At 40.9% G+C, this 19,011-nt stretch overlaps 1 protein-coding gene and 2 gene segments (V, D, J or C); 1 reads left to right on the top strand and 2 right to left on the bottom strand.

Moving 5' to 3' along the window:
• Positions 1 to 3,033: 3,033 nt before the first annotated feature.
• LOC114912311 (immunoglobulin lambda-1 light chain-like) lies at positions 3,034 to 6,780 on the top strand. The segment is given in 4 exon segments: positions 3,034 to 3,111; positions 4,104 to 4,140; positions 5,980 to 6,313; positions 6,720 to 6,780. Coding segments are annotated over 4 exon segments (510 nt in total).
• Positions 6,781 to 12,622: 5,842 nt separating this feature from the next.
• On the bottom strand, positions 12,623 to 13,298 carry LOC114912297 (T cell receptor beta variable 30-like). The segment is given in 2 exon segments: positions 12,623 to 13,144; positions 13,243 to 13,298. Coding segments are annotated over 2 exon segments (339 nt in total).
• A 1,559-nt stretch (positions 13,299 to 14,857) lies between these two features.
• Positions 14,858 to 19,011, bottom strand: part of paplna (papilin a, proteoglycan-like sulfated glycoprotein) — a 28,786-nt gene continuing 24,632 nt past the window's right edge. For 4 of the 6 annotated variants that reach the window (XM_029258481.1, XM_029258485.1, XM_029258483.1 and 1 more), the window contains 2 exons: positions 16,757 to 17,052; positions 14,858 to 16,559 (listed from right to left, as the gene is read on the bottom strand). In XM_029258481.1, coding sequence (XP_029114314.1) covers positions 16,411 to 16,559; positions 16,757 to 17,052 — 445 coding nt within the window. In that variant the 3' untranslated portion in view covers positions 14,858 to 16,410. The remainder of the gene's footprint in view (positions 16,560 to 16,756; positions 17,053 to 19,011) is intronic. The other 2 variants (XM_029258486.1, XM_029258487.1) reach the window with 1 other exon arrangement.

Here is a 19,011-nt window from a genome sequence, read left to right as displayed (position 1 = left end):
TTTAATTCCATAGTTACACTGAAAGTTTGCAAGCTTGAAAACACAATGGAATCATATTTAAACCTATAAGGATCAGGTATGCGATCTAGATGTTGGTCCAGGAGGTATGTATTCAGTAATGAATCTTTATGTTAGGGAAACTGTAGTATGTAAATTATGCCACTGAAGAATTTCTCAAAAATCTATATATAGATATTTATGTACTGTATATGTCAAGCAGAAATAACTTTATCACATAAAGTTGAACCAGCCTTTATACAGAGATAGTATGACCTGCAGAAAGGTAGCAGTTGCCTTCATGAGAGAAGCAAGTTACAATACATAATTAATTATTTGCAGGATGTGGTTTTGCTAACATGGCTGAGAACTGTATTGTTCATTGTTATCATTCTAAGGGAACAAAACAGATAGAAATCTTACAAAAAACAGCATGTTTTCCTTTGAGCTGTAATAACTAAGAGCTTATACCAGAATTTAAGTGTTATACTTTTTATTATAGTTTCTCAATAAATCACTTCTCTGTTTGACCTATAATATACCAAAGTAATATAATGTCATATCATTAGTTCAGTATTCTGTAAGCAGCTCATATCTACATACATGTAAGAAAAGTTGTGGTTAAAAACAACTGAACTATTACCACTGGCATTCTTTCAATAAATACACACACGTTGTCTAAAAGCACTTGTCCCATGACGGGGGAGCCAGAGCCTGACCTGGCAACACAGGGCACAAGGCTGGAGGGGGAGGGGACACACCCAGGACGGGATGCCAGCCTGTCACAGGGCACCCAAGGCAGGGCTTGAACCCCAGACCGACTGGAAAGCAGGACCCGGTCAAACCCGCTGCACTGCCGCGCCACCCTACCCCCTCTCTTTTCAGTAAATACTAGACCTTAATACTATTTCAAATCTCTGAAGAAATTGTTTGTACTCTTGTATTGCTTTAAGTTTACGTTTATATGACAGAGGACCGGGTACATATCACAAAAAAGTCAATATTAAATACTGTAACGGTTCCTTGTCATGAACAAAGAGGGAAAATAGTAATATTAAAACAAGAAAAAAGAAGATAAGAGTAAAATTTTATTCATACTTGTTCATCAGTATGCAGGTTTTGGCAATAGCAATATTTGTAACAATAAAGCACACCTGAGCATGGCATTTATTGCTAGTTCAGCATTCCTGAAATACAGTATTTCCACAATGAGAAGTGTTTCGAAACGAAATCCAGTACACACACGTTTATGTGAAGTCCAGGAGGTGAGCTGAACACCTCTGTCTTTGGCAGAATGTAATATGTTCACGAATCAGCAGGTGGTGGTGTAAAGTATTCAAAAAGGGGCTTTTAAAAGTGAGACACCTTACAGGGAAATTTGTTATCGTTTGCTGATGGAAGAAACAAAGCAGCAAAAAAATCATATTGTTGCACATTGAACAGGTCTCAAATTCAACATATTCTCCTCTCAGTGGTGTCACTGGTCTCTGTTCTGTTCTGTGTGGCCTACTGCTACTTCACAAAACATGTAAGGAGTCGGGCTGAATGACTGAACAGCTCGATTTACTGTTCTTAATCTATTTTATTTTGAAATCTTGAAAAAGATTACAAACACGCACATCTTATTTGTATAAACCAGCTGGTATTTGACTTTCCCATAAATTAGTTCCAGCTCTCCAGGGTTAGAGGATTGGAGTGCTCATGTGCTTCTTCTTGATTCTTCGCCTATAATTTAAAATTTTTATGCTTTCATAATTTTTTTCTTGGTCAGAAGCTTTGGGAATAATAAGACCCCATGGAATGGAATGAAAACTTTTAAAGAACCTTCCTCGGGACAGTCAAAATACGTGAGACTTCGCGTGACACACGTTACAATGGCGATGTACGTTCAAACTTAAAGAAAATTTGATCACAGCTGTTATTCTGTCACCATGTTTTCAGCATGAAATATTTGCATTCTCTTGAAGTATCATTGAGATGAGAGACCAATGAACCAACAATCCTTCCATGTACAACCCAGTAGTGTCCACCAGTACAGGAAAGGTATGGATGGGACCTAAGCCTCAGTCTTAATTTACCAGCAAGCATTTCTGCTGTTCAGAGATTGCATTCTGTCTGTAATTAATTACTGCAGTTTAAAACAAAAAGATGAGAAAGTATACAAAAAGCATACATGAATACACTATTGAAGGTTCTGACACCTGTCAGACAAAAAGTTCAACTGCTGAACACGTGTTTGTTGGGGGACGGAGACATGTGTTCTGGAAAATTATACTAAACTGCTATGTATTACATGTTGAGGAAAACAAATAAAACATTTAGGATCGCAATGATGGCAGTTACATAGTTGACTGTAATAATGATACAGGCTTATCAAGATCCATGAGAAAAGAGATGTCTGACACATCAGGTTCTGACTTCAGTGTACCGACCAGAGTAAACTGCTCCCAAACTACTGGCATATAAGCGTGATGACACAACTGAGTCATCAAGTATAATAGAGTTCATAACAGGCTGAGAAAGACTGAGTACATGGTGATTGGATTGGTCATCCAGGTGAGGACGACAGAAAAACATGAAAGGCAAAGGGGTTGTATCTGTGTTCGTTCAGCAGATACTTTTCTCCAAATTAATATCCAAGGGCTATTAAATAGTTAACAGCAACACAGGGCGCAAGGCTGGAGGGGGAGGGGACACACCCAGGACGGGATGCCAGTCTATTGCAGGGCACCCCAAGCGGGAATCAAACCCCAGCCCCACTGGAGAGCAGGACCTGGTCAAACCCACCGTACCCTTCCAGTCTTTCAATCAAATTTGCAAAAATGTCTAAAATCCTCTTTTTGCTTTGTCATTATGGAGTGTAGATTGCGGGGATAAAATGAATTTAAATGATTTTAGCACAAGGCTTGAACACAAAAAAGTGAAGGTATCTGAGTACTTTTTGGATGCACTCTATATGCAGCAACCAAAACAAATAAATCCATCCATTTTCAACAACTGCTTGTCCTGATCAGGGTCGCGATGATCAGGGTCACGATGATCCGGGGGCTATCCACACAAGGACACAAGGCTGACAGTGGATATACCCTGGATGGAACACCAATCCATCACAGGGTAGCCACAGAGACTTACCTGTTCACACGCTATTCAATTTAAAGTCACCATTTCATCTGAAGTGTATGTCTTTGGACTGTGGGAGGAAACCAGAGCTCCAAGGGGAAACCCATGCAAACTCCACACAGGCTGACAGATAGGATGCATGTACTGTACATTTTTCTTTAAGAAATGGATCTGCTTGATACATTTTAACAAGAAAGTTTTAGAAACGGTTAAACAGCATTTGTTTACTGTAAACAAATTTTCTCTTTTTTTTATGTGAAATCTTCTTGTACCTTTACTTTTCTGCCAAAGAGCAGAGATGTATTTCTAATGCGACTATGTCGTAAGAAAGGGGCACCTGCGTGGTTGTAAGGAGGCCCCAGGGATTCTAACTCTGATCAAAACGGCTGAGCAGCTGCTAAACTCAGTCTTTTTATTGCTGGTTGCACCTTCCATTGTTCACGCAAGACATCGGCAGTCCTGGAAGAGGAGTCTGACTGACAGTCTTCGGTGAGACGTGCTTTCGGTTTTCTTTGTGCGTTGCTTAGAATACACGAATCCTCCACACTGCAGTCACGTGTAATCAGGTGCGTCATATAAGTGAGTGCCACGTATTTGGATGGTTCGGCCTGCTTTTGATTTTAGGAGACAGAGGCAGGATGGGGGAGGGTGAAGTTGTTGTCTATGTCAGTTTGAGCAATGCGAATATACCGATTTTCCAGGCATCCATTTACGTTTCATGTTTCAGTTGATTTCAGCTGATTTCTCTCCGTGCCTTCAATTTAGCAAGAGCTTAAAGTGCATGGTGAAAGCGCTTATGATTGGGCACAAACACACACAGACCCAGAAAGTGACACAAGAGAACCAACTACAGTAAATAATACAAATAAACAGCGATAAAAATGTTTGCGTTGAGAAAGAAAATCTCGTCTTTTGAAGTAAGTACAGTGCGTCATAAAGCTGTCTAGTTTTGTGAATGCAACGTATAAGTGTGCTCTGGGTACCAGGTGTATTTTGGTCCAGGTACCAGACTCACGGTTTTAGGTAAGTTTTCATCTTCTGTATTGATCCTAAATATGGTTCTGAGTCTGTAGTGTTCAAATGTAACTGCCAGACCTCTGCTGGACGAGTCCAGTGTTAGAAGAATGATTCAGTACTTCATAACTTTCTAGAAGGTTCCAACACCCTATTTGATGAATATTGCTGTCCAACTATGACTTCAGTTTGCAAAGCGAAAATTACCTATTTATGTTTCGTGGAATCATATTAGAAAAATTTTGCTGTGCTTTGTATTTTGAAGGGGATACTTTAAAAAATATATATTAAAGGATTCTTCATGTTTGTGTAATCGTATGAGTTATTTTCTACTGAAACCAGGCTGAACAAAAAAAAGAAAAAAGTATTTCATTGTTTCAAATTTGGGGGCATGTTTGGTAAAGAAAGTACTGTATGAGTAAATGGGGCTCAAGAATAACAATGGCTGGTTTGGTATTAATGAGCATGGATTAGTAGATATGGTACCGCATGTAAACACAGCGCTCAGGCACTGAAGCAATATTTGGACAGGGGACCAAACTCTAAGTCCAGCTTCTGATTCCAGATTCTCACTTATTTTTTCCATACTGCACCAGCGACATGAAATGAAATGAAGACATTTAATTTATGCATGGCAATAAAAATGTGACTGCTTTTAGCGGCAATGAATTTCTAGCTAATTCGGCTAGAAGTGCTAGTTTTACTTGTTTGTTTCCAGATGTTAGGTTACCTTTTAAAGTAGGTCTACCTGTTTCTCAAGTGTAATCAACCCCAAGCAACTAAGTCCCAAGAAAAGCTGCTCTCTTTTTGCACAGTAGATGCAAATCAACATTTTTTTTATCATTTATTGATCTTAATTACATCTTGCATCTTCACATTTAAATCTATGAACAAAATCATATTAATAATATTTACGTTTGAAGTAGAAACATAATATTCTTGCAAGGCTTGGAGAGTTAATATTGTCTGTTTTAATGTTTGTGAACAGCTATGTAAGACCAGCTAGTTCTGAGTGAGTGTTTAAAACTCGTAGAACAGTTTGGGGAAGACAAACTGAATTCGAACTGTGACAAATTCTGACATAGATATGCTCATCTATTTGTAAAGCATACATTCTCCAATTTGCAAGGCAATAGTTGCTTGCACGCTCTGTAACACAGGTGGATAGGGTTAGCTGTGGTGTGCAGAGGCAGGTGATGGGGACATGCCACATTGAGGTTATGTGTAACACCATGCTCTTCCTCATCAGGCTTCTGCTGTGCTCCTTTCAACAAAGGAAGTTCGTGCAACTGAAGTTGCTCTATTTAGCCCTTTGTCTTAATTTCATTTAAGCTGTTTGCCGGTTTAAAAGGGTGGCACAGCAAGTAGTGCTGCTGTCTCACAGCGCCTGGGTGGTGCGTGAGGACGTGGGTTCGATCCCTGCTCAGTCTGTGTGGAGTTTGCATGTTCTCCCTGTGTCTGTGTGGGTTTCCACTGGGTGCTCTGGTTTCCTCCCATAGTCCAAAGACATGCTGTTTAGGTTCACCCATAGTGTGTGAGTGAGTGAGAGAGAGAGAATGTGTTTGACTGATGTATGGATGAGTGACCCATTGTAAGTAGTGTATCTAGCAGTGTAAGTCACCATGGTGAATAAGGTGTGTGGACTGATAACACTACATTGTATCCATTGTAAGTTGCTTTGGAGAAAAGTGTCTGCTCAATAAATAAATGTAAAAAGCATGACGAAGACAATTTTTTAAGGATCCTTTGAAATGATCATTATAAAAGAAGTTCACTTCATATTTCACTCCAGATTCCATGCGGATATTTAAATCGGTTTCTTATGTTTTCATATCTATCATCTCCCAGAACCTTACAAAAATGTCACCCGGCCCAAGGTCAAATTGCTGCCACCTTCCTCTAAAGAAGCATGCGGAAGAGAGACCACGGTGACCCTGGTGTGTGTGGTCACAGGATTCTACCCTGACCACATCGAAGTGTATTGGCAGCACAACGGAGCCAACCTAACTGGAGGACACGGTACTGATGACAGGGCACGAGTGGCGGATGACAACAAGACCTACAGCATCACCGGCAGACTTCGAGTCAGCACGAAAGCGCTGGTTCAATACCAAGAACACATTCACCTGCCTGACCGGCTTCTACGATGGGAACGAATACCTGACAGACACGGACAGCATAAGTAGGAGAGAGTGAAACTATTCTCGTTGCGCAATACTGCATGTCTGTACTAGTGTTCGTTCCAGCCCGGTGCCTGGAAAAAACAGTGCATATTATGTCCGTGCCAGAGTATTTTCGGAGAACTAAGTATGGATTACAAATTACCGATAAGATTAAATTGTCAAATGTACTTTATCACTTTAACAACTGATACACGAATAATATTATAAGGACTGTGCATTTCTGCCATACAGCATTGCTCACTTACTCCAGTCCTGGACTCATGCTTAGTTTGTGTTGTAAAGAGAAATGTCTCTGCTCAAAATTTGCATCCACCCCAGGTTGTGTTACCTGTTTGACTTGAAATAAGTTAGATATCAATGATGTTCCTTTCATGTTGTAAAGTGAATTTGTCCCGCTTCCCAAAGCCGCAACAGTGCCCAGCAACCTGGTGGCAGTGCGCCTCACGTATGGCCTGTTATTGGGTAAGAGCCTGATGTACGCTCTGCTGGTCAGCGTCTTCCTGTGGAAACTCAAGGTTTGCATTGCCCTTCAAATCCACACACACACACACACACACACACACACACAGGCTGAAGCCGCTGACCTGGCAACACAAACACAAGGCGCAAGGCTGGAGGGGGAGGGGACACACCCAGGATGGGACACCAGTCCGTCACAAGGCACCCCAAGCGGACTCGAACCCTAGACCAGAGAGCAGGACACGGCCAAGCCACTGCGCCCTTCCCTTCAAATCCAAATGAATAGATGGGTAAAAATTAGAAAATGCTTTAAATCAGCACTTTACTGGTAGGAGTGACATAATACCTGATGGTGTTTTCATTAGGGTCAAGGTTGTTTTCATGCGCCTGCAGAAAAAAACCCTTTTCAGACACCAACTCACATTTTCCTGTGATGAAAGACTCCTCAGTGTTTCTGTTCTCTTGTAGGTGGTTTTTGGGAAGCAGCACATGTGAAGCAGGCAGACTGGACAGGACGAGGAAGCTGATGGAGGACTGAAATGACCACGTGTCCACTCTTAGTCATTAAAAGCATCAAAATTAAATCTTCCACACTTCTTGTGACTTGTAGAAATAAGATGACTGTTCCGTAAGCCTTTTCCATTAGACTTTTGTATTGTTACTAACCCAGCATTTCTTTATGACAAATCAAATCATAAAGTTACACTTGCAATTATACGTAGCGGTGACTGCTCTGCAACTTATTTCGCAAATCCTTATATTTACTATGATCCCCTTTCGCCTAACTATAAATGAGAACGAGGTTACTGTACAGATGGTGATACTGTTATTCATTTTTCAGTGTTTTTACAAGCTGATATGAACTTTGATCATTTGTCAATAAACATTCTTTATGAGTGACGAGCACATCTGTTCATTTCCAGTGAATCGGTGATTCAGTTTGGCAACATTCAAAACCGTCCTCCGTTCATTGTTCGTAGACTAAAGGGATGTGCAAACCAGAAACCATCCACAGTGATTACAAAAGGAGAGAGGCTATGAAACTAGGTTTGCCTGTAAGGCCGTGTAAGACAGCAGATCTCATGGCCTTTATCATTAGCAGTGGGAGTGCAGCTCTAGTCTGACTTTGGACGACATTTGAGAAGCTTTCTCTTGTTCAGAGCGTAAGGGTAAAACATGGTAGGATGCATTGATGTGGTGAAGGATAGGTGCAGGTGAGGGTGCAGTTTACCATTTATCTCGAGAGCTACATTTTATGTTTTTCCCTTTTCTGTCAGGCTGTTTTGCTCCGCCGTTGACTCTCCTTCTGCCGAGAAACACGTTTCCTGTGCACATCAAGCAAAGCCACTTCCCTTCAACCGAACTGGAAAGTGTGACGAAGGTGTCGGGCTGAGTGTGGGTTTATTTAGTCCACCACAGCCACCTACCTCTCTTTTCGCTATGAGTTGGAGGCTCGCTCTCAGAATGTAACAGTAATGCATGGGTGATTCGTTTCGATAAGGACTCTGTGTCAAAGTCTCAGCTCTACTGTAAAAGAGAGACATCTACATGCCAAAATACTCTCTGGGTTTTCATACCATAAATAAACTTTAAAATCCAGCTAATCCAATTAAGTTCACCTGTATTTTTAAGGTAAATATATAGAAACTCAAAGTGCTGTTTCTTCAAATGTTGCTCCGTAGCAGACTGACTTCTCGGGTACTATTACATTAATACAGTTTAGGGGAACATGTGAACATATATAGCTATGCTTTAGGTCATGTGCCTTATTCTAATTCTAATTTGACTGTAATTTTATAAATGATGAAACATTTAGAATATTGAAAAGTCAACAGCAGTCAGTCGACAACAAGTGACGTGTCCTTTTTTTTCCATGTATACCCTGTAAATATTTTTTTTCTAGACTGACTAATCTTACAACAAATACCAAAACTGGATAATGGACAATGAAGGCAAAGGGGAAAAAAAATCACTGTACTGGTGCAAACAGAATGAAATCCAATATATTAAGCGCCTTGCGACTTGTGAGTCCTCGCTGCATCCTTCTGCAAAAACCAAAAAAAAATTTAAAAATCAGTCCAGGCAGGTGAAAATTTGGATTTTTTTTGTTGGCTTAATTGTATTACGTGTATAGCTATGCCATACAAGGGAGTACCATTCTCCTAAAACAAAAGATCATTAGACAGTGTGCAAGGGACAACTGGTAGTATAGTGGTTAGAGCTGTGGCCTGTTGAACCCAAATGTCATAAGTTTGATTCCCACCTTGAGCTGTAATACTCTTAAGTAAGATCCTCACCCTAATTTGCTCCAGTAGAATTACACACACACATTGACTGAAGCCACTCATCCCAAGTGGGGTCGCGGCGAACCGGAGCCTAACCCGGCAACACAGGGCGCAAGGCTGGAGGGGGGAGGGGACACACCCCGGACGGGACGCCAGTCTGCCGCAAGGGACCCCAAGCAGGACTCAAACCGCAGACCTGCCAGAGGGCAAGACCCAGCCAAACCCATTGCGCCACTGTGCCCCCTCCAGTAGAATTACTAAACCGTATAATTCATTGTATGTAGCTTAACATTCTAAGTGACTTTGGGGGAAAGTGTCAAGTAAATGAATTAATTTCAGATAAAACAAAGTTTCAGTTTATTGTAAATGAGAAAGAAGAAGCTTGTTATTGACATACTCTTGGCACGTGACTCAGGTGCATGTTCATGCACATCGACAGGGTGCAGCAAGATGAAAGTGGAGGGCGGGGGGGGGGGGGGGGGTCCACTTGACAGGAAGCAAGGGTTCCACCAGCAAGCCTGCGAAGCCACAGCCCAGGCACCCGAGCGCCAAACAAAGCGTTGGGTGGGAGAGGATGTGGGGACAATCAACATCTGTGTCTAACGGGGGGAGGGGGGGTTAGGGCATGCATCACGCATCTGCAAGCGTGCTCTGCAACAGTGCACTACATAGACAAGTTACACAACTCCTTTCCCTGACTGATCTTTTCAAACTGGAGCACGTTCCATTTAAACACCTGTGTGGCTTCTAGTATTTGCTAAACACCCTGTAACAATATACAGCCTACAGATTTTCACTTAGACAAAACCAAGGTTCTTCAAAGTGCAAACAGTGGAAACACATGAAACAGTCAAACTTTGACTCAAACTGAAGACTTGACAAACAAGACTATGATTTACATCAGCCACGTCATCCAAATGTTACGTATTGTAACTGTTATTAAAATGGAATTTCTGCATAAGGTTTTCCATATTTCATCACATGCCTTGACAAAAAATTCAGTGCTGTGTTACAAGAATTCTTCACGATTTAAAGTCTTTCGTGGAGTCAATAGCTTGAAATTTTCTTGTGTAAAATAAGAATTATTGATAATATTATGAATTTAGTGTGTTGCAATACTATGTTCGATGTTAAATTTATGCTGTAAAGTATTTCAAAATTTTTGTCTGATACACTGACATATAAAAACAATACTGTAAATGTTGATACAGTTTATAGCGCCACCTGTTACTCAAAAACTGAAACTGTCATATGTTTTCATATTTATATTTTTAGCTGAATAACTACTACACCTTTACTTAACACAAAAGTTAAACTTAATAAAATTAAATAAAATCTAAATCCTATTAAGTAACTCTAAAAATCATACTTATTAATAAGAATTTTTTACAATTCCAATATAACAGTTAACTTGGTTCTACGGTAACTGGGTTCTTCATGTTTCTGTCCTTTCCGAGATTCAATTATTAGTCATTATACAGATTTGTTTGATGGGTTCAGGTATAGTGGGATCTAAAGTCAATTTTTTGTACTTGAGAGGAATGTACAAATGTATATAATTCATTAACTTGCATTCTTTGCGTCACAGCTAGATATTGTCTCCACATTCCGGATCTCAAGTATTTGCTCGTTCTTAAACTCATGCGAAGGATTATTCTGTAACACTGGGAATGCAGCCGCATGTTTTACACCAGGTGAGCTGACTTGTTAGCCAAGTAATCACTATTTTACTGTCATTTAAATATAACAATAAAGGCTTAAGTTTGAGAGAAACGTGCTACACTTTGGCAATTTTGTAAATTTTCTTCCTGTTGTTCGCAAGGACCAGACGTGGGATTCCTGACGGACATTACATTGCACTTATTTGTTTAGGTAACACTTTTCTCCAAATTATCTTGCAATGATTTAGCCACTTATACGGCCGGTTAATTATAACTGTATTAATTCAAGGTAAGCACATTGATCAAGGATTCTAGAGCAGGAGGTACAATTTAAATCAAATCCTACAACTTGAAAGGCTGCAGTGATAATCATCAGGTTACCTCCTGTCCCCTAATGAAGGATTAAATGTTAATAATTTTTTCACACTGAACACCACAAACCATAATTAATCCCTCAAAATTACCATACTCCTCAAATCCACTAAAGCAAACAGCGGGTACATGAAAACACTGTGGTTCTTCATAGTATTTTAAATTATTTTTTTCAAACGTACACTGTAATTATAAACTGAAAATTAGCATGTTAACTAAATGTACTTTTATCTCTCATGTTTTCAAAAATGTTTTGTTATACGTTCAACAGGGAGTCCAGTATTCTTTCATTCATAATGTTGTCTATGAGGAAAGAGAACAATGAGATACATTTTAAGAATTGTGATGGAGCACAATATGAAGCACCTGAATTATTATTGCATAAAATAAGAATGGTTGAAAAGAAAACATTTAGTAGTGACATTAATATATTTGTAAGTGTATTATGCAAGTAATGTAAACATTTAGAAACTAGAAAAAAGAAGCAAATAAAACATGGTGATATGAAATTATGCTTACAATGGAATCTTATTTCATTAAAATAATTTTAAACGGGGTGCGGTGGCGCAGTGGGTTGGACCGCAGTCCTGCTGTCCGGTGGGTCTGGGGTTCGAGTCCCGCTTGGGGTGCCTTGCGACGGACTGGCGTCCCGTCCTGGGTGTGTCCCCTCCCCCTCCGGCCTTACGCCCTGTGTTGCTGGGTAGGCTCCGGTTCCCCCGTGACCCCGTATGGGACAAGCGGCTCTGAGAATGTGTGTGTGTGTGTGTGTGTGTGTGTGTGTGTGTGTGTGTGTGTGTAATTTTAAACACCTGTGTAATTATGTTGTTGGCAGAGGTGGTTGTAAAATTTGATATGGGGTGGATTCCATTTCTTTCAGTTTGTTATTGTAGCTTGTTTTATGTGAAATGCTAGAAATGAATAAGGAGGCCATGCACTGTCTTATAATGTCCAATGTTTGCACATGCAAGAGAGTCACGGATCTCATGATTCAAAACCTATAAATCAGTTATGTTGATTTCAGTTTACTGGCTGAGCAAAAAATTCATGGACATGATTAAGCAGAAGTGTTTTATTATTAATTTCAGTATTGTTTTCCTCCAGGAGTACACACACACACACACACACACACACACACACACACACACACACACACACACACTGGCTGAGGCTGCTTGTTCCAAGCAGGGTCGTGGCGAGCCGGAGCCTGACCCGGTGGTGCAGGGTGTGGGGCTTAGGGGGGGTTTGGGGGTTTGGGGGTTTGGGGGAGGGGGGCACACCCAGGGCGGGACACCAGTCTGTCGCAAGGCACCCCAAGCAGGACTCGAGCCCCAGACCCACCAAACAGCAGGACCTGGCAGGGCCCGCTGTGCCACCGCACCCCTCGCCATCTAGGAGTAAACACTGAGAATCATAAAAGTAATCATAAATGTAAGTTTGACAATATTATTGTTTGGTGATGGTACAATAAAGATAATGTCAAAAATGTCAACAAAACAATAGAGGAAGGAAGTGGGAAATCAATGGTGGGCTCTTCGACTCTCTCCTCTGGGGCACAGATGAGGGAAAACATTGACAAAGCACCTGAATGTTGTTCCTAGGCACTCTTCACTATAGAGGGGCAGGAGTCAGGTTGGTACACAGAGGAAGACATTAGCCATGACTTACTGATGTCCCACATATGGTGCTTCTCCACAATACCCCCTAATGTTTTACTGATAAAGTGCAGTTTTTGTTCAGCAGCCTGCCTGTTTTGTTCAGCTGTGGATACTCCAGGAGCAGTAGAGCACAGCGGGGGTCGATGGAGCCACACTTTGAGACTCCAACACAAAGTGGGAGCTGTTAGGTCGGCTTGCGCTAAATCCATCTACGCTGACCGGATCCACAATTCCGGAACCAACGGAAGTGAACATGTGAGCCAGTCCATCTGTCAAAGTCCAGCGATACCAGTACATGTATGGGTCACTGGTCACAGCCACAGAACATGTGACTTTCATGGGTGAGCCAGGAGAAAGGACCAGGTCATGCGGAGACTGGGAGACCTGGAGGTTCACACCTGTAAAGAGAAAGTTTACTGAACCCACACTTCAGTTTCACATTTCTAAAATAAATGACAAACTTCTACAACAAAGTTCAGTGCCGATATACAAATACCATCAAGAAAAAGCAGGAAAGGAATAAAACTGAGCTTCATATTTCTAACGTGTATTGAAGAGCATCTCTCATCGAGAAGTCATCTGTGTACACGAAAGAACGACCAGAATGACGCGGAGGTCACCGAGCAAGTGCCTACGGTGTAGCTGGCGTTGAGCAACCAGCACAATGCAGCACCAACAAATAAGAGGAAGTGGATAACAACACCTGCAGTTCCCATAATTCTCTGCTGCAGTGACCTTGTTTCAGAGACATCTGGTAGTATAGTGGTGAGAGCTGCTGTCTTTAGCTCTGAAGGTAGCAGGTTCAAGCCTCATCTCCAGCTGTAGTACCATGAAGCAAGGTACTTACCCTAAAGTGTGAAAACTGTACTACCCTAAATCACAAAAAACTACTTAAGTATAAAGTAGCTTAATGTTATAAGATGCATATCAGCTACCCAAACAAGTGTACATTACCCCAACATGCCTTTGAAGAACCCTACATCTTCACAACAGCAGGAAAGAGAATGTACCTGCTTTAGTTAACCAGTTCAGCTTTAAACAAGAGTCACTCCTTAGGAAGAGAATACTTAATAGAAGAGAAAGAGTTAACCTCGTAATTACAAATGAAGTTGTGCCCTTTGAACAGAATGAAACACTCTGTGATCAGTGTTGAAATAAAATACAAATCAACCCAGATAATAAAATATGTTTCTCTCTCACCTGTTTAACCACCCTGAAATTCTTTGTCTCTCTCCGGCTGAAATGGCCTCTCCTCAATCTCTCTGCCCTTTTGAATAAGATTTCAAAAGTCCAGCCCCACTGGTTTTAATCAAAGCACATATCAGATTTTTAAAAGTTAATACATTTACAAATATAACAGACTGTTACACTCATCCCTTTGGTGAAAATAGGTAAAGGTGCTGCATTCAACATACCCTGGCATTTTTTTCCCCGTTGCACTTATGTGGAATAAACACATTGCATTGTCCAGAGTGATTTAACAAAGTATAAATACACCAGGTAAATATAAAATTTAAAGGTATAATCATAATAGTTTTCTTTTGACTAGAGCCAAATGTTCCCTGTGTGCAGCTCTTGTTTAACATGCAATGACCTCTACTGGCTAGCAGGAGACACAGCTGCATTTAGGGGTATCAGGGGTACCAGATGAAAATTAAAAAAACATCAAAGGTTATTTAGACATATATGTGTGGTGTGTGCGTGTGTGCATGTGAATATATAGACATATGTAACATAATATATAATATTATGTTTCATATATATGGAATAAGCAAGGAAGAATATTCTCATCAAACCAAATTTTTAAAAACAATAATAGGAACAAGACATTTATCTGACACTTTTCTCCAAAGCAACTTAGAATGTGACCCACTTTTAGAGCTAGGTAATTTTACAGTAAGTACCTTGCTCAAGGGTACTACAGCCAGACATGTGGACTGAACCTGAGATTTTCAGGTCTAAAGGCAGCAGTGCTAACCATTACACTACTAGCCACAACCTAAAAAACAACATAAAAAACTACATAAAAAAATAATAGTAACAAGACAAAAAAAATGACAAAATTTTTATTTACGTTTTCATTTCAAACATAGTGATTACAAAAAGACACTGGCACTCAGACCTAAATGATCAGTATTATTCATATATTTAAGGGTAAGTCTAAAAAATATTAGTAATTCCGATATAAATTCCAGAACTGTATTTCTGTAACAAAGAGATTTCCAGTCCAAAAATCCAGTCCAGATCAACCTTCATACAAAATCCAAGTACAATAAATATGGAAAAAAAGTAGAAAAATAAAACATAACATACAACTGATCCTCAGCACTTCTGTGCTACATCTTGGCATAACACTCCACTTTTGTTGTAAATTAAAGGAAAAATAAAAACAAGAAACAGAAAGGTGACGGCAGAAAGCAGTTTTTAAAAAAATCGCCCATCACAGATGAGACATAAGCAGCAATAATGTATAAAGTCCGATTTAACCAGAACACACAGAACATTCGGAGAATCCCAGGAAAACGTTCTTCTGTCCAAAGTAGTGTCTGTGACTGTAAAATTCATCTGAGGCACAGGACGAACGCAAAGCATTACAAAGGAGCAACATTCTGACAAAAGCCACACTAAAAGTAATGCACTGCTGGGTCGGCGTGAGACAGAACACAGATGTCGATTCTCATAGAACAAACCCTTAATTACCATTAATTTTCACGAAAAAATACTTAATACTTTCCCGATCCACAAAATGTTCACCCATCTTTCCGCCAAACGTAAAAAATTCCTGTCATATCTTTTAAACACATAGAAAATCTAATTCAAAACGAAATCTGAAATATCGACACGAAACCTAACAAGGCGATGTAACGTAATTGCTGTAAACTCTTTGTAACCCCTCTCTGCTATTCTTAAGAGTATTACATGGCACAAATAAAATGTTAAGTCGAACCACACAAAGATATTTGTAAAGGAATAACCTTTCCAGTAAATTTTATGCTTAATCATATCGAGTTTTAAATTATATGCAAGGCTTTCCGTTGCTTTTTGCCATTTCAACATCTTTTAGCACTTTCTTTTTTTTCCGTTTCAGGGCTCATTATTACAACAGTTGAAAGACTTACATTATGGGAAAAGAAGTCATGCGACTGCTGAGACATGCTTGTCTGCATCAGTTAAGAACATAACCCATCATCCGGATTCTTTTCCACAATCCAATACGTTGGCTTAGTTTATAACACGTTTGCTCAGCACTGACTCGAAATGGACTGCTTTCCCTCTAGCGTGTTCCCGCTGCGGCTGTCTACATCCGCTGTGCCTCGTTCTCCTACGTAAAGAACACGCTCCGCTGCCGCAAAGACTAAAATGAAGCATAAACAAAACTAAAACACGAATAACACAGAAATACAGAGGACTCCCTGAAAAATAAATGTTGCATTTATTATATATACAATATTCATCAATGTGTTTCAATGTCTACGACAGTTGAACGTGGAGAAGAATATGGAGGTTTCATTAGACAGCACGTTCACCGGGAGAAGCGGTGAAACTGTTATCCGCATACTTTGGGTGTACGGTCCCTTTCCTGGGTCGCACCTGGTTGACTATATGAAACCCCCCACGTGGTCTCCGGGCGTCCTCGGTCCAACCCCAGCAGGTCCCGTCCTTCCTAGGCCCGGGCGTGGCGAGCACAGCTGGCACAGCAGAAGCTGGAGTAGTACTCATTGGTGCACAGGCGAGCGTACACGATCAGGTCACAGTTGGCCAGCTCCGGCTGGTCCGCACACTCCGCGGAGACGCTCTCCCTTGCTCCGAGCTCTAGACAGAGAGACACACGAAGGGAGGAACGTCTGGGGACGTTTGACACGGCGCTTGCAGGCCCCTGTATGTACGTGTTCACGTTTTGATAAAATTCCCGACGAGGTCAGGTCACTCCTAATCGGGGAACATCCCAGTAAGTGGCCGGGCCGTTTGAAATATTTCGGAAATATTAAAATCTGACTATTTTTTCATACCTGAACGATCGCATGAAACGCAACTGCAGCACAAGACCAAGACTAGCAGAAAGAGGGATGGAAGGCGAGTGCAAAGACAGCAGAGCGGGGAAGTGAAGTTAGAGGCAGAGCCGCTCGTACCCGACCGCGGGCCCTTGCCGACGCGCACCTCCGCCGAGGCGCTCACGGAGTAGGTCCCTGTGTAGGCGTTGCAGGTGTACGAGCCCTCGTCCGAGGGTTGCACGTTGTTCAAGATCAGACTGCCGTCAGGCGACACCTGGACGCGGTGACCATCTGGACGCACTGGAACACCGTTCCTTTGACAGGTGGGGGAATAATGGTGCATTTAGGAGTCTGTGCATGAGGGATACATCCTGGATCTGTTATCAATGCGTTGGATTCATTCTAAATATTTCTTTGCAAAATATACTTTTAACCCCATCAAACAAAGAGCAACATTTTAAACCTTTATACCTTCAGAACTACATACTCCACAGCTGTAAAGCTTGAAACACATGTGGAGCGGCTTCTCCTGCGCATCACGCAGTTGGCCGTGCGATTGCTCACAAGCATCTCGCAGAAATCTTTGACATTTTATTCAAGTGTAGGCTGTAGTCTGTTACGTGTCCTTAAGCGAAAAAAGTTTCCGACCACTAAAAGGTATTGAAAAGAGAAAAGGCAAATGAAAGCCTTACCTTTTCCTTTAAAACCAGAAGTGTTAAAATGCACTGAGGATTATAAGCATTGCAAAGACATTTGCCAAGGTATGCTTTTAGTCTTCATTAAGTCTATAGTATTTATCTTACGAAGTGTAAAATCCAAAAAAAACGGAAGAATCTGTTGCAAGCGGTTCTAAATTTTAGGTTGTGTCAAGAACAGGATCAAGACATGGAGCAGCAGAGAAACTTGAAAAATGTTGCAGTCGATGGAACACCACGCAAACTGCTGACTGCTGCCGGTTCTCTTATTAGGGTCACAATGTGAAGTATTTTCTGCATTTCCCGCCCGTCTCTGTATGTCTAAGGGAGGAAATGAAGCCCACATTTTTTTACTGCAGTTTCTGGCTTTGTAGTTTCTATAACAGTGGATGTATATGATGTAGGAGCATTGTTTTGATTTTTTAAGAGTGCCAGTCAGATTGTCATATTAGTTCTAACACCTTGATTACAACGCATTGTACGGTTCATCTCACTTTGCTGGAGCCAATATCACTTTCATTTTTTATTGTTGTAATTGTGTGATTAAAAATTCTCGCATAATGGATAAACCTTTATGCAGTTACTCATGCGATGTACATTGGTTTATATGGTGGAATGTGACAAATTAACCGTGCTTCAGAATCACACGTCTGTATCCAAGTCTCTCTTTCTGGTGATACACTGCACTCACTGTATTTTTCTGCGAAATGTACTTCGCTTTGGAGAAAAGCATCTGCGAAATGAATAAATGTAAATATCATAAGCAGTGAGAGAAATGCATCATTTTACCGTATTATTTCACTGCTGAACTATTACATATATTTTGTCTTTTTTCCTTGATATCCTTTTCTTATAAATACACATATATGTTTTGTCATTTTCATTTAGCTGACATGTTTCTCTGAACGAAACAAGCAGTCTTCAGCTACCTACAATTATTTATCCGTTTATACAGCAGGGTAGTTTTTACCGGAGTAATTTAGGATAATTACCTTACTCAAGGGTGCTGCAATAACCTTTGGATCCACAGGTAGCATTTCTAATCACTTTACTAACAACTGCCCCTACCAACCGCTCTATCATGGCATTCCTTTTTTTTTTTTTAATTTTTTGCAACTTCTGAAAGATGGAATGAAAGAACTACGTTTAAGTTCTTAGATGGGTTTTTGTCTGTGAATTTTTGTATTTTGTATTTTTCTCATTAGTGCTATTTAGGAAAATAATATCTAAGTGCTTAATTAAAGCTGTGTGCACTTTGTATGTTCTACACACATCATCTGAAACCACTTGTCTCATGCGGGGTCGCGGAGAGCCGGAGCCTAAGCCGGCAACACAGGGCGTGAGGCCGGAGGGGGAGGGGACACACCCAAGACGGGACGCCAGTTTGCCGCAGGGCACCCCAAGCGGGACTCGAACCCCAGACCCACCGGAGAGCAGGACCCGGTCAAACCCACCACACCGCCCTTCGCATGTTCCTAAACGCACTAATACCTGAATAATTTATTAAATGCAACAAAACTGGAAAAATGACACTAAAATCTCTGCACTTGGCATCCAAGCCAGCACTCTGCCACCAGA

Source organism: Scleropages formosus, chromosome 15 (genome assembly GCF_900964775.1).
Source record: "Scleropages formosus chromosome 15, fSclFor1.1, whole genome shotgun sequence".
In the NCBI taxonomy this organism is placed as follows: domain Eukaryota; kingdom Metazoa; phylum Chordata; class Actinopteri; order Osteoglossiformes; family Osteoglossidae; genus Scleropages; species Scleropages formosus.
This window is presented reverse-complemented; position numbering and strand designations above follow the sequence as displayed.